At 41.7% G+C, this 16,246-nt stretch overlaps 1 protein-coding gene across 6 annotated transcripts in view; it reads left to right on the top strand.

The window, feature by feature from the left end:
* The window catches only part of lrch1 (leucine-rich repeats and calponin homology (CH) domain containing 1), a 100,036-nt gene that overhangs the window by 44,274 nt on the left and 39,516 nt on the right, over positions 1-16,246 (top strand). For all 6 annotated transcript variants that reach the window (XM_085435419.1, XM_085435418.1, XM_085435415.1 and 3 more), the window contains exons 3-6: positions 2,107-2,233; positions 4,737-4,842; positions 10,207-10,343; positions 10,806-10,936. In XM_085435419.1, the coding sequence (XP_085291545.1) occupies positions 2,107-2,233; positions 4,737-4,842; positions 10,207-10,343; positions 10,806-10,936 (501 nt within the window). The remainder of the gene's footprint in view (positions 1-2,106; positions 2,234-4,736; positions 4,843-10,206; positions 10,344-10,805; positions 10,937-16,246) is intronic.

Here is a 16,246-nt window from a genome sequence, read left to right as displayed (position 1 = left end):
GAGGATGTCAGGCTGTTCCACCTCTGGAGCTTTTGCAACATCATAGTATTAAAGTGTAACATTCTTTTTCTTCAGTGTCGGAGTATATGTGGGAACAGCTGCATAAACTCATTTATACTGTATGTTTCCTGATTGCTATTTTCAGAACCCCGAGTCAGACGGGGTTTCGCAGTCTTGTGGTGAAAATGCGTGCGTGTGTGTGTGTGACTAATGAAGGACGGCTTCAAAAGGAGGAGCGACACCTGTTGTATTTTTTGGAATTTCCTGGAAATTTCATATATTGAATTGCCTTCCCTGTAGCTGGCCTTCCAGCTTGGACACTACAGATTTTATTAGACACGTGTAATCTGTTATTTGCACTAGATGTGACAACTCTCCACTTCTTCCTTCAAACTGTACAGGTCAGTCAGGCACCCACAGTGTAGAGCATGAGTACAATACCCCTGCTAGCTTTGGTCTGGTAAAAGTTGAGTAAAGTTAATTCAAAAGTGGTCGTGTCCTGTTTAGAAAAGAGAGATGAAGGTAAAAAAAAAAAAAAGACCCTAAGACAATAGACTGTTGCCCATCCATAGCATAACTTCCTCTGTACAGCGTTTCCTGCAGTGTGTCTCCTCTTGTAAAAATAGTAAAAAGACATCTTTGTTTTCATATTTGTGTGTGTGTGTGTGTAGTAAAAAGGAAACATTGCTGTGACATGTTTATTTCTTCCTGAGGGTTGCTGTAAGGTGCAAACGGCAACATAAACAGACTCGGGAGTAGGAATGGGTATCGTTTAGGTTTTATCCGATACCGGTGCCAAACCGGTACTTTTGAAACAGTGCCGGTGCTTAAACGGTGCTCAAACCGGTGCTTAAAGAATCGAGAACACCAACTTTGTCCAAAAACCTCTCATGTTCAGCTGTTTTTTTGTAAAAAGATAACAATGTTAGCCTTTTCTGCAGCTATGGGGCATATATGGTATCACTCTTGGCTGGAAGCAGTGCTTAAACAATGGAATAAACACAAAACACCTCTCATGTTTAACTATTTTCCACTTTTTCTTTGGTCATTTTAGCCTTTTTGGCCAGGGTGAAGGGAGTATCTGCCATCAAACAAGAAGACAGCGGCATGTAGCTATGATGATGTTTGCTAGTTCACCTTACATGCATTAATGTAATAACGTGGTTAGCCTACTCAATGTAAATTACACACGGACAACATTAAGCTACTCACGCAGAGAAGAACGGCTGCTGCTGCATCATCATCCGTCATCATTTCTGCTACACTGGCAGGGCTAGGGGCCAGGACTCTCCTCTTCGGGTTCTTGGGGGATGTTGCTAACTCCGGGTCCGATAACAGGCACCACACCCGCAGTAGATGTGCACGGAGTGAGGTCTCGCAGCAAGCTATCAAATACGGCGCATTTCTCGGCTTTTAAAAAAAACACTATGCGTCGCCAGGTGTTTCATCAGATTCGAGGTGTTACCTCCTTTGCACAGTATCAGCTTAAAGCACTTGTTGCAGGCTGCTGAGTTTGCATATTTTGCTGTGAAGTACAGCCAGACTTTTGACCGCTTCGCCTTGGGCATTTTTAATCTGTAGCTCTGCTCTAAAAGAACGTACGTACCTGGACCCGCCTACTATCCTCGGAAACGTAAAATGATTGGTTAGAATCCAAAGTGTGTCACAGCTTAGGGAAAAAAAGCACCGAAATAAAGCACCGAAATGTGCACTGCTTTTCAGTCTGGTTACTACCGTTTATGTCAGAACCGGTACCCATCCCTACTCGGGAGTGAGGAATTCTTCCCTGCATTCATCGTTAACTCTCCAACTGTAATCTTAATAACGCATTGAATGATTTGGTGGTAAAATATTCATGTAGCTCTTCTCCCTTTCAGTCACATCCCACTGGGCTGTGTGGAACATAAATGTTTAGAAACAAAGTTATAATTGCGTCATGATCAGCTTATCAGCTTATAGTTCACCTGTAGTCCAATGTAAAAGGAATGGCTTTTACCGTTTTAATCTTTTTTTATTTTAAAGCTCTTTAAAGATACTAAGTGGTGTAAGAAAAAAACCACATGAGCACAAGTGATCCCCTCGACTGAATGATATTTGTGTTTGCAGTCGTAACCAGCTGGGCTCCCTGCCGGCCTGCCTGTGTGGTTTACCTCTGAGAGTCCTCAACGCCAGCAACAACAAGCTGGTCAGCCTGCCCGAGACCATTGGACAACTGCAGAGGCTCATGGAGCTGGTAAGGCTGTTTTACCACTTGTGTCACTGTGTTGGTTTATTCCTGTGGCACTCAGGAGTGAGTAATAATATTTCTATTTTTGTGTTTCTTTGTCTGTATGTGAATATCTTATGCTCCAGTTGTGCTGCTCACTGCTTTTATCCCAGTCTGGAGAGGATTTATGGCTTATGTTTTTTAGCCCTTCTTCAGTAAGCTTTATGTGTCACATGAAATTTAGGGACATACGTCGTCACTCTCTTTTTATATTTCCTTGGCTCATTCTGATGTTACATTTGTGTCTTTTTTTCTGAAAAAAGATACAAATCAGATCAGATCGTCGATTCTGTGACCCTGAGTAGTGCCCACTCAGGGTCAGAGAGGAGTTTAAGTATCTCGGGGTCTTGTTCACGACTGAGGGGAGAGCAGAGCAGGAGATCGGCAGATGGATTGGGACATTGGCTGCAGATGCTGTACTGTTCTGTTGTGGTGAGGAGAACTGAAGCTGTTGATTTACCAGTTGATCTACGTCCCTACCCTCACCTACAGTCACAAGCTCGGAGTAGTGAATGAAAGAACGAGATCACGGATACAGGCAGCAAAATCTGAAGGGTTGCTGGGCTGTCTGTTAGAGAAAGGCTGAGGAGTTCATTTAATCGGGAGGGGCTCAGAGTAGAGTCGCTACTCCACACATCAAAACAAGCCAGCTGACGTGGTTCATGGATCTGACTAGGATGCCTCCTAGGTTGAGGCCCTGGGGTAGAACCAGGACATGATGGAGAGATTATATCTCTCTGTTGTTCTCCCTGAGGAGCTGGAGAGAGGGAGGTTTGGGCTTCTCTGCTTAGAGTGCTGCTCCCAGGACCCTGCCTTGGATAAGCAGAAGAAATGAAATGGTATTTTCTTCTTAAACTCATAATAAGACATTTATTTTTTACTTTTTCCTCCACAACAGCATCTCTTATTCTAAATCAAACAAGTCTCACAATAAAGTGCTGCATAATATATACAACTGATAGTGATTCAATTCAATTCAATTTTATTTATATAGCGCCAAATCACAACATAAGTCGCCTCAAGGCGCTTCATAGATACAGAGAAAAACCCAACAATCATATGACCCCCTATGAGCAAGCACTTTGGCAACAGTGGGAAGGAAAAACTCCCTTTTAACAGGAAGAAACCTCCGGCAGAACCAGGCTCAGGGAGGGGCGGCCATCTGCTGCGACCGGTTGGGGTGAGAGAAGGAAGACAGGATAAAAGACATGCTGTGGAAGAGAGACAGAGGTTAATAACAGATATGATTCAATGCAGAGAGGTCTGTTAATACATAGTGAGTGAGAAAGGTGACTGGAAAGGAAAAACTCAATGCATCATGGGAATCCCCCAGCAGCCTTTGTCTACTGCAGCATAACTAAGGGAGGATTCAGGGTCACCTGGTCCAGCCCTAACTATATGCTTTAGCAAAAAGGAAAGTTTGAAGCCTAATCTTGAAAGTAGAGATAGTGTCTGTCTCCTGAATCCAAACTGGAAGCTGGATTTTGACAGAAAAATTGACAGAAGCCCATCTGCGGGATATTTCACTTTATCCAGTGGTGGTGGTGGTGTGCTGTGATTAGCTCATTCACAATGTGCGTGATGCTGACCGACCTGATCTGATTGGGTCAAACTTGTGAACAGAGTGAATTTTTACAAGGACTGACAGAGCTGTGCAAACAAGGAATCAGCAGATGGCAGCACTGGCAGATTGGTTGATGAGGAAGATATTTTCATGACCCATTACACTGTCCGTTTTGTTTCAGAGGAGAGTCAGTATGCCACAATGATGCTGTTTTAGCTCTTTACATGGAATATTGCTGGCAGGCAAAACAATCACATTGCTTGTTAGCACTCCTGTGCAGGGAGCAGAGGCTAATGAGAATGACAGTCCTCATCCTGGCCTGTTAGCTGAAAACGGTCTAGTTCTGGTCAGCAGCAGGACAATCGGGGCACATCATCACTTTAAGTCTTTTTAGGGTGAAAATGAAATAAGCTGAAGTGTCGTGAGCCAAGCCTGACTCTAAACTAAAGCCCCGCCCACATATAAAGTGATTAGCTCATCGCACATTGTCTCTTCTAATTGATTCCCACTCCTTCATATGTCAGTCAGAAGTGTCCTTCACTTCAGCTAAAAGCAGCTACTGTCTGCTCAAACAAATCTGAGATAACTCAGAACCTGGAAGCTTCCCATTGCTTACTGTTATTTCACTTCTTGTCAGTATGAGTTTAATTCTTTGTGCTCAGGCAACTACATCACTGCTCTCACCTCTTCTTTATACCTGGACTCTGTATATGTGTGTGATATGGTATTAAAGTCTTATTGCTTATTAACTTTCCAGCAGTGTCCTCTCAGCATGAAAACCCAGCTCGACTTTGCACCATCTGCTCAGCTGTGACGTTTGCTCCCGTGCTGCCGAGAGCATTTCAAACAATTACTAATCATAAATATTAACCGCTCACTCCCCTCGTTTATTTTTGTCCTCTGCAGGACATCAGCTGCAACGAGATCACAGCTCTTCCTCGTCACATCGGCAGACTCAAAGCTCTGCGCGAGCTAAACGTGCGCCGAAACCTTCTCTGTGTCCTGCCAGAAGGTGAGTGCCTTTTTTCCCCCCCAGTATAAGGCAAATTGCAGTGTCCTGTCTTTCTTGATGACTTTCAGAAAGTGAAGGCTTTCAGCTCTCTGTGTCCTAAAGACTGGTGAATTTTGGTTGGAAATCTTTGTTTTGACTTTAGGTGTGTAATTAAGGTGATTTATGTTCCCTTTAGGCAGCGTTTAAGCCTTTTAATTTCACTTTTCTTTTGATCCCACCTTACCTCTGCACCTTACAGAAGCCTATTGTGCACTCCGTGCTGTGACTCGAGGATCGGAAAGTCAAGTCTCATTTAGAGTGAAATTCAGAAATGGAATAATCTCTTCCATATGCAAGACTGGGAGGTGCATCTGAGACCACAGAGTCCTCTGCGTGCACTGCCACACCCATCCTTGGGCCTAAAAATATACTTAACCCTCAGTGTGACCGAGGAGCGACCTCCAGCCCAAAAGGTCTGAAATAAGTCAGTGACACAGAGATGAGCAACAGCCACAAAGGTCTGGTGCTCATCTAGTGAGACAACGCCCAGTCTGACTAACTGATAGGCTGGAGAGAGACTGGCTTTTACATGGCGGGCAGCCATTTATAAACACCAGAACAACTCTGCATGTAAGGCCAGTATCAGTACCCAAATACAATCTGACTACAGTATTTTTTTTTAAGTTAGGGCCTGAGCTTATAGCTGTTTTAGTTATTAATGGGTCTGTTGATCTTTTTTTTCCTGTTTTGTAGTCAATATAGTCAAGATATAAAAAAAAAAAAATCAATTTCTGTCTTCATTGTCAGTTGTCCAGCATTTGGATAGTCTGATAAACAGAGTCGAGACATGGAGTCAGGCCAGCAGATAGTTGATCAGAATGATAAACAACAGCAACTCCAATCGCTTTATTCAGCTGGTTTGGATTTGTTGCTCCAGTTTCCTGAATTGTTACATATCCCCATCCCCTCACCTTTATGACCATCTCCTGGATTGATTGATGAGCTTTGAACTGGTTCAGAAGCTTAGTACCACGGTGCTGGGGGGAGGGGGGCTTCAACCAGGCAGACTGGACGGCAGCCCCGACAAAGGGAGGGATGTTGTTTTTGATTTAATATCTGTTGAACTTGTGCAGCTCTGAAGAGTCCCTGAGATAAGACCACCATGACTGCTGAGGGCTTTTTAACGGTCGGCCAAGCTCAGGGTGGCAATAGCATAAAGTCAGAGAGTCAGACTCTAACTAGAAGATCAGAGCTGGTAGGAAAATGATCTTTAAAGCCAGAATTATCATGGCAGCAGCAGCAGCTTTGGTTAGCAGCATAATGCATCAAGGCTGCAATGGAGCAGACTGGTGTCGTCAATCCTTTATACATTTCATATTCCTTCCAGTGACATCAGAGGAGGCTTCTGCAAGTTTGTACCTCAATAAGTAATAAGTCATCTAATAATGCTATTAGCAGCTATTTATCAACCCAGAAAGAAGAAAACATGGATGGTCTTGTAAAAATTTAGTAATTTAGTTATAACAAAAATCTGCATTGTGAAAAGAACTATGAGCCATGTCTGAAATCTTCATCTAGTCTCTAGCCTGAGTGACTCAGGCCCAAAGTGTAACATCTAACAACAACAAACAACAACAATCTTTATTTATAGAGCACATTATAGAGCACATTTAAAAGCCTTGGGCATACCAAAGTGCTTTACATAAAACAATAAAAGGTTCAAACATCTGAAGTAAATCAGCAGTTATTGTGTTTTATTTCAGGCACAGCTACTTTGCAGATTTCTCATCAGACAGCCACAGTTCACTAAGACCAGGAAAATGGTTCATATCAGCCCAGCTCTCAGATTTCCAGACCTGTGAGGTGGTGTGCAGCAGTCAGATTCGATGCTGTGCATATCTGAACATATGTAAACAGACTGCTAGATAACTTGAGGCCTCAGTTCTTTTAAAGTTTTCTGTTTATTGTTCTTTTAAAAAAGATTTAGGAGTAATTTGCAAGTTTTTTCCCGTTTTTGTATACCGTTGCAGGTTAAAAACTTTGTGAACCCTAGTATATTTTGTTTGTGTTTCAGCACAAGATCTAGAACCTCAGATTTTGAGTCCAGTCCTACGAGTAGATGAAGGGAACGGAGTGAAAAGAGAATTTGTAGTTTGTACCTTTTATAGGAATTGTCTCCCCTGCTGTCATGATTGGCCTGCTGCTGTTGTTTTTTTGGTTTTAAAGTCAGATGGTTTTATAATAAAATTGTTAGAGCACTATAGATGAAATTTACACATTTGTCCTGAGTGATCTCAAGGCATAAGGGAACATATGTTTATGCATAATTTAATCGAGTACTGTATAGAGAATATTTTTATCCAGTAACCAGAGGAATGCTTTCTGGTGTCACCACTCACACCGTCACATGTGCTTAGCTGACATTATTACCGCCTACACGTGGTTTTAATTATGAGAAACTGTCTAAACACTCTGTAATGATCATGCTGTCAAAATTGATGGGTTCCTGAGCTGCGCATCATTAGCAGTCTGCAGGATATGGTTCCCCCATTGGTTTCTGCCCACAAACCCAAACATCCGTCTGAGGATCTGTAAACACACACATACACTCACATAGAGAATTTCTTTTGGAGATCTTACACTGGGAAAGAAGACAAATAAGGACAATGCGTTTGGTGGACCAGGAGTCCGGAAAGTTTATACATTTCTTGTATATGACTGTTTGCCAGTCTAGGTAAAGGCACCATTAAAAACCTTCACAGTTTATCCTCAGCTAAAAGAAGAAAGAAAGAAAGTGTGTACATTATTGTACTTTATTGAGCCCCGTGGGGAAATTGCTCTCTGCATTTAACCCATTCACTCAGTGAAGCAGTGGGCAGCCATTGGGCGCCCGGGGAGCAGTGTGTAGGGACGGTACCTTGCTCAGGGGTACCTCAGGGTAGCTGTTAAGGGGAATCGAACCCCCGACCTTCCGATCATGGGGCAACCACTCTACCTACTGAGCTATCCCTGCCCTAGGTTTCAAAGAAAGGTTAATTATATAACTGCAAAGACTTAGAAAAGATAGAGAGATAAATTGCTTCACAGTGAGAAATATAATGCCTTTTTAACATTTAGATGAGCTTACAGTGACTCTGGTAATAAATTCCAAATCACGTAATATCAGGGAGAGCCAAGCAGCTGGGGAAAACAGGCATTGGATAACATTAGCAAGCTAGTAGTCTGAGTGCAGTTCAGGGTAAGTTTTAGATTTGTGTTAACCTTTTGAAAAAATGATTCTGTGTTTCTGTTTCCCATATTTATGATATGCTCAAAGAAACAGTTTGATATTTTGAAAAATGCATTTGTTCCCTTTCATTCATTGCAATTCTCGCTTTCTAAAAAATTACATTCTAAATCGACTAATTGTAGATTTAGGCGCAAAGAGACCTCATTAACTGAGCTAAATATCATTAGCTCAGTTAATGTCAACTGCACTCAGTGAGTGCAGTTGAAGTGAGCTTCAAGGTCTCTAGGTTCCTGTTGTTATAATAAGGTTGGGTACTTGGAAGCTAGCTTCAAGGTTGAGTTTATGGGCATAAATGACCATGCCCATAAACTGAACAGTAGAGTGCTTACAGCAGTCAAAAATGAAATCCCATACCTGTACACTTCTTTAGGACTGGAAGTGTTTTTGCAACCACAGCTATTGCAATCGAATGCCATACAAATAAGGCATGCAAGTTTAAGGCACCTCAGCGTTGGCTTCATTTATCTGCCCACAGAAGCTACATTCATCTCTTATACTGTCTATGGTACCACCATAAGGGGGGTGGTGTTATGTCCAGTTGGATCTCATGGTAGCAGTGTTGTATCACTGTTCCAGTGTAAAACCCAATACCGTGGGAAGAAATACAGAAATACATAGAGAAATGTACCGTGTTTAGTTTAAAAGCTGGTTCCAAAGCTTGCTGCAACCTGGAATCTGTAATCAAGTGTGTGGTCAACCTCTTCATCTAACTTGTTAACATATTGGGTACTCTGTGAAGGTGTGCACGCTTGTATATTGACTCTACATAACTCTTTAAACATAAAACAGACACTTTTGTTAAATTACAGCTTAGTCACTCCAGTAAAACGCTGTGTAAGAGAGGTGTTCCAGGTTTTCCAGGTTATTTTGGATTTAATGAGGAATAAAGTTCACATGAAGAGAAACAGTTTGACTCTGGGCTGCTAACAATTACAAACCTAGTCTGAAAATAACAACAAGAGCTGCATTGTGTTATCTGGTGGGAAACATGTTGGTGGTTTTACCCATGTGAAAGTGTAAGTGTGTGTAGTCTACTTGAGATCAACTAAATCAGCAGCAGGGGGGGTTTCCACTGTCACTAAACAAACTGCTGGTATCGGTCTATTTTAAAATCAGGTTGTGTGTGTGCTGAAGCCTCTTAGTGTAGTATTATGGAAAACACCTGAATATCTGTAATTCTATGCAAATCACTGAAGCGTGTGCATGTCAGCAGAAACTAGATAATGCATGTTTTTCCATGTCCCACACCTGACTGGGCAGGTGGTATGGTCTATGCAGCTGATGCAGGAGAGCGGGCATCTTGCTCTGACCATTTCATATTAAATAAATGCCACTTTTTCAATATTCCTGCCCAAATATGTTGTTCTTTAGCATCTATTTTAAGAATTCCTGGTTCAAAATAACAAGAATTCACTCATTTCAGCCTGGTTAAGGTTGCAGGTTGATGCAATCTTTCTCATCGGTGCCATCAGAGAGAGGTCTAAGCCGTCTAAAAATAATTCTGCAGCAAGAAAATTCACAAAGAGCTATCTTCAGACGCAAGAACAGAACAAAGTGTTCTGGCAGAGATCATCCGACCTCCACAGATCTCACCACCATGGAGTCAGTCTGGATTACATGAAAACAGAAGTGTGTTTTCCACTCGCTGTTCCAGGAACATTAATTTCCCCCCCCGAAAAAACGAATGTTCTGGAACTTTCTGGGGAGTGAAAGTTCATCCAGCACATTGTGATTAGCATTTTCACAGCAGGGGTAAAGTCCCGGGAAGATTAAATCCATTAGTTTGCTGGCATTTCAAAGGTGCAGTTTGTCTCAAATTTTGAATGTTGTCTTCTGCAAAAATCAACCAAAAGGGTCAGACTTTAAACCTCCTGGGCGTCTCCATTCGAGTTATTGTTGGGCAGAAAGTAAAAGAAAAACAAACATGGTTTGGGTAAAAAAAAAAAGATAACCCTGAAGTTTTCTGATGAGATATAATCCCCTTATGTGCTGCATTGTATATCACATAAGCCAAATCAAAACAAATCTGCTCGCTCTGAAGGAGCAGATGACCAGAGCTGTTTGCCTGATGTTTGTGCGTTTGTGTCTTCCTACAGACTTGGCTGATCTTCCTCTGGTGAAGTTCGATTTCTCCTGTAACAAAGTGTCCACCATCCCAGTGTGTTACAGGAAGATGAAACAGCTCCAGACTCTCCAGTTAGAAAACAATCCACTGCAGAGTCCACCCGCACAGGTACATAAACAAACACACACACACTTTTGTCTTAATGTACTTTATATCTTCCACTATTCTTTGTGTCTGAGTCATGATTCGACATAAATTCTTGGTGCACATCTCTGAAAATTAAACCTACTTTATTTTTTTAGATACCATCCTAATATAAGAAACAGACATTCATAATAAATTTATATTTTTAAATGTATCATTTCAGCTTAATGTTCCTGCACAGGACTATTATCTGGCCATTACAGCAATCATCATGATCATAGCAGCATAGCAGCAGTATTGCAATAGGTAGTATAAAGCTATGTACCTGCTTTTGGAAATGTTAAGCACGAGCAGCTGCAAGAGCTAAAAAAAGACACAAGTGACTCAGCAGTCTTTGTGAATAAAGGCTGAAATGATGTAGAAAACAAAGCAAAGCTGGACTTTTACTTGATGCTGATTTGAGTCCCTTTTCCTCCCATTATTCAGATCTGTATAAAGGGCAAAGTTCACATATTCAAGTATCTGAGCATTGAGGCGTGTCGCAGCGAGAAGATGCCTGACTCTCTCTACCTGCCTGTCATGGGGCGAATCAACTTATCAAGGCCCACCACTGGCAGGTCAGTTACCGTGGTATCACACAGCTGGGGGGGATTATCTTCTCTTCATTATCAGCGTCTGCTCTTGTAGTGCAGTTAGACTGTACGTCTTTGACAACGTTCTGGTGTCGAAATGTCAATTCTTTATCATTAAAGTGAATAGGATTGCTAGCGGTTATGTAGCAATGCAATTTTTGTTGTTTTTTCATTAATGGTATTCTGGGTGAAAATAACAGAGCAAGATGTTGAGTCTATGTTGACTTGTGATGGCAGTGTTGCCTCATGGTTCCAGTACCTAAAACCAGACACAGTGATAGAACTGTTTCTGTTTGGCTTCTTGTCTGAGTAGCATGATGATACTGCAGCTAGTGATGGTTTTAGTTTTAAAGCTAAATGATGGGTTTCAAAATTAGCATGGGATGTAACCTGCAAGAATTCAGCGACTTAATTGTTTTCTTCCCCCTCCCAAAGTGTATAATCCGAGCTACAGTGGCTGCTGCAGGACAAACGTGCTTTAGTCAGCAAAAGAGCCATAGTGGCCACGGCTGGCCACCATGTGTCTGCTACCAATTGTGTAAAAAAGACATTTTTATATTTTCTAATATTTGAATAATAGCAACATGTAACAATAAATCAAAAAAAAAGAAATACTTTTAAAAATAAATAAAAAGTGATATGTGTCCACTAAATATTTGCAGGGTTTAGCTTTTTTTTTTTCCTTGAGTCACCTCAAAAAAAATCTGGTTAGGCTCAGTCTGCAGTTTATCTCAGCTGTCAATGCTGCGTGAGAAGTATCCGCTTCTATTTACTATGCAGGAGACTGTAAAACTTTGTGAAAGGGGTCTGATGAGTCAGTAAAGCTCACTTCTCTGTGATCACAGTGATATTGGTGTGAGTTTTTGAGGATATCCTGAACTTTTCTGTCAGTATGCGTTGCATGGTGTTGGTGAAAATTTCATTGAAGTGAGGCTAACATTGTTGGACTCCGAGGCTTAGCGAATAAACTCTTGTTACGATGTGAGAATATAAAAACTGTTTATCAGAGGGAAAGTGTTATTTCTAGGACACTTGACTCTGGCATTAGTAGGTGTGATGTTAGCTTAAAGCGATTGTTATGTAGCCAGCTTGTTCTTAGCTTTAAGGTTAGGAAGGAGAGGATGGACTTTGATCTGGATCTATGTCTCTTTCCTTCGTGGTTTTGCTCCGTTGGTAAAACACAGGTATGATCTTTTATATCTTGAGTCTGAAGGTGCTGACGCAAAATAAAATTTGTCTACGAGTTCTGTTCTCCTTTGATGTACTAAGTTTATGAGAATGCATCATTTTGTCCTAAGAAATAATTACACACTTATTAATTTATATTTATGATTACAACATTTGTTTTATTAAGTGGCCTCAAAGAAATGACTGACTGTACCTTTAACCTGAACAAAGGTTTCTTTCAGTTTTGTTAACCTGACAAAGAGAAAGTATACTATATATAACTACTGACATGGCATAATGGAATAGAATAATCTTTTAATTGTCCCTCAGGGGAAATTTGGGTGTAACAGCAGCAAGAAAAAGCTATAATTTGACTCAAGTCGTAAAATCATGAACTTTTGAAGCTTTTTCTGTTTTTTGGTTCACATCTGAACTGTATTCCCAGTCCTGGAAATACTCAGTTTTATTGAGTATTAGTGTACAGGATACATCCACATCCCACTCCATCATTTGTTTCTAGAAAAGTTTAGGACATATGAGAAAACTAGCAAACAGAGAAAACATTTGAGACATTTGTTTCAAATTTTTGTGACTTTTAGGTTATTTATGAATGCTGTAAGTTGTTTTAAGCTTTGGACTGCCAAGATAGTTGCCAGAAGCACATTACATCACCCCAGGGCCATTATTTCGTATGGTTTTAACAACATTACACGTAGACAGAAACTGTCTGTGATCTGAGCTTGCTCAGTTTCTCAGCCTATAGCCAAATCCTCCATTAGTCAGCTGAAACTGATCCTTTCTCCGGCTCCCAGCTGGGTAGCAGTGACAGACTGCCATCATACTGAAAGGTTTGTCCAAAATCTCATCACCGGTGTGTGAGATGTTCTCTGTGACTGATGAATAAAGGAATCGGGAGTGAATACAGGAAGAAAACATTTAAGTAGACAAAGGAATGAAAGACTACAATCCTTGAATGATGACACCTAGTAAGGACATACAAAAAAAAGACTGCACATATCTCAGGGACAAAAGAAAGACTTGTTGAAGCAGTCAGAGAAATGGGTTGATGGACTGCACACAGTGATACAAAGAAAAGAAAAAGAAGTGAGCTAAACAGAGTGAATAACAATACAAACAGGAAGCAATGTAAAAAGAAAGAAATTGACAGATGAAACAATGGTAGGAATACAAACTAACAAACAAACAACCCCTGCAGTGCTGGCCACCTATAAACTAATACTCATGGCAGCACAGGAACAAGCTCTGAGCACAAGATCCATATTACACCAGGTAAGACCCCAGGTGCAGGCTGTGTAAAGATGCCCCTGAGACAATCCAGCACATAACAGCAGGTTGCAAGATGCTATCAGGCAGAACATACATAGAACGCCATAACCAAGTGGCCAGCATAGTATACAGAAACATCTGTGCCAAGTATGGCCTGGAGATCTCGAGGTCAAAATGGGAGACGCTCCCTAGGGTGGTCGAAAAATGACCAAGCTAAGATCCTGTGGGACTTGTAGATACAGGAGGGCAAAATGGTAATGGCTAACAAGCAGAGGAAGACAGCTGTAGTGATAGCTGTAGAAGATGTGGAGGATGAAGGTAACGGTGGTCCCAGTGGTAATCATAGCACTAGGTGCGGTGACTCCCAAGCTAGGCGAGTGGCTCCAGCAGGTCCCGGGAACAACATCTGAGATCTCTGTCCAGAAGTGCGCAGTCCTAGGAACACCAAAGATACTGGACTCTCAAGCTCCCAGGTCTCTGGCAGAGGACAGTTTTGCCTGGTTACGCAAATTAGCATTAAGGCCTTTACACACAGTTTCAAACTTATACACAGGGTGGGCCATTTATATGGATACACCGTAATAACATGGGAATTGTTGGTGATATTAAAGTCCTGTTTGTGGCACATTAGTATATATGAGGGGGCAAACTCCTCAAGATGGGTGGTGACCATGGTGGCCATTTAGAAGTCGGCCATCTTGGATACAACTTTTGTTTTTTCAATAGGAAGAGGGCCATGTGACACATCAAACTTATTGGTAATGTCACAAGAAAAACAATGGTGTGCTTGATTTCAACGTAACTTTATTCTTTCATGAGTTATTTACAAGTTTCTGACCACTTAGAAAATGTGTTCAATGCCCATTGGGTTGGATTGTCAATGCAACCCTCTTCTCCCACTCTTCACACACTGATAGCAACACCGCAGTAGAAATGCCAGCACAGGAATCCAGTATCCGTAGTTTCAGGTGCTGCACATCTCGTATCTTCACACCATAGACAATTGCCTTCAGATGACCCCAAAGATAAAAGTCTAAGGGGGTCAGATCGGGAGACCTTGGGGGCCATTCAACTGGCCCACGACGACCAATCCACTTTCTAGGAAACTGTTCATCTAGGAATGCTCGGACCTGGCACCCATAATGTGGTGGTGCACCATCTTGCTGGAAAAACTCAGGGAACGTGCCAGCTTCAGTGCATAAAGAGGGAAACACATCATCATGTAGCAATTTCAAATATCCAGTGGCCTTGAGGTTTCCATTGATGAAGAATGGACCCACTATCGTTGTACCCCATATACCACACCAAACCATCACTTTTGTTGTTCCAACAGTCTTGGAGGGATCCATCCAATGTGGGATAGTGTCAGACCAATAGCGGTAGTTTTGTTTGTTAACTTCACCATTCACATAAAAGTTTGCCTCATCACTGAACAAAATCTTCTGCGTGAAGTGAGGGTCATCCACGTTGAGATGCTGCAGTAGCTGGAGTTTGTAAGGGTGCCATTTGTGAGTAGCTAATATCCGCCGAAGGTATGTTCGACTAATGCCTCTCTCCAGTGACATGCAGCGAGTGCTACGCTTCGGGCTCTTGCTGAATGAAGCTAGGACAGCCACTGATGTTTCTTCATTAGTGACAGTTTTCTTGCGTCCACATTTTGGCAAATCCAACACTGAACCAGTTTCACGAAACTTAGCAAGCAGTTTGCTGACTGTAGCATGGGAGATGGGTGGTCTCGTAGGGTGTCTTGCATTGAAATCTGCTGCAATGACCCGGTTACTGCGTTCACCAGATATCAACACAATTTCGATCTGCTCCTCACGTGTTAACCTCTTCGACATGTCAATGGCTGTGAACAAAGAGAAACTTGTAAATAACTCATGAAAGAATAAAGTTACATTGAAATCAAGCACACCATTGTTTTTCTTGTGACATTACCAGTAAGTTTGATGTGTCACATGGCCCTCTTCCTATTGAAAAAACAAAAGTTGTATCCAAGATGGCCGACTTCTAAATGGCCACCATGGTCACCACCCATCTTGAGGAGTTTGCCCCCTCACATATACTAATGTGCCACAAACAGGACTTTAATATCACCAACCATTCCCATTTTATCACGGTGTTATTACGGTGTATCCATATAAATGGCCCACCCTGTACACAGTTAAAGCGTTGTTTCTTTGTGAGAAAATTCATCTTTTGAAAAAATGAAGTTGACATCAAGCGATGATGAGCTGGTCCTGATGTTTCTAAACAAGAAAAGGAAGAAACAGAGATTCTGGGTTCATCCGGTTCTCATGGGGCAGCAGCAGCAAGGAGAATTTCATGGTTTGATCCAGCACTTGAAGTTTTGTCATGACCGCTTTCATACATATTTTAGGATGTTGGTGGCACAGTTTGAACTCTTGTTGGCAGAGTAGGGAACAACATCTGAGGAGGCAGAGAAATCATGTCAGACAGTCGATTGACCCGGAATCTAGCTGTGTGTCTGAGGTAAAACTGTATTATGAAACTGGAACAGTACTCACATCTACAGAGTACAGTATAGAATGAATTTATGTCATTTCATCCATCCTCCAATCCAAAGTCGGGGGATTACCAAAGGCTTTAGGATTAAGGACTTCTAGTTTGTCTAACCCAAGCGATGTAATGTCAAAAAGCAAAGGAATAAAGAATAAAATATTTAAAAAGCTGGTGGGCAACTGGTGAGGGTTGGAGGGAAGTACGGTAAAAACAGAAATACATAGGAAATAAAAATTCTGCCTCTTCAGGTCCTTCAACACTCAGCTTCAGCTGAGTTGTTTTTCCTGCCCACATGAAACTCTCCCAGGATGTGGGCAG

Source organism: Copadichromis virginalis, linkage group LG16, assembly GCF_057382275.1.
Source record: "Copadichromis virginalis isolate Kocher_CV1m ecotype Utaka linkage group LG16, C_Virginalis_male_GT1.1, whole genome shotgun sequence".
Taxonomy (NCBI): domain Eukaryota; kingdom Metazoa; phylum Chordata; class Actinopteri; order Cichliformes; family Cichlidae; genus Copadichromis; species Copadichromis virginalis.
This window is presented reverse-complemented; position numbering and strand designations above follow the sequence as displayed.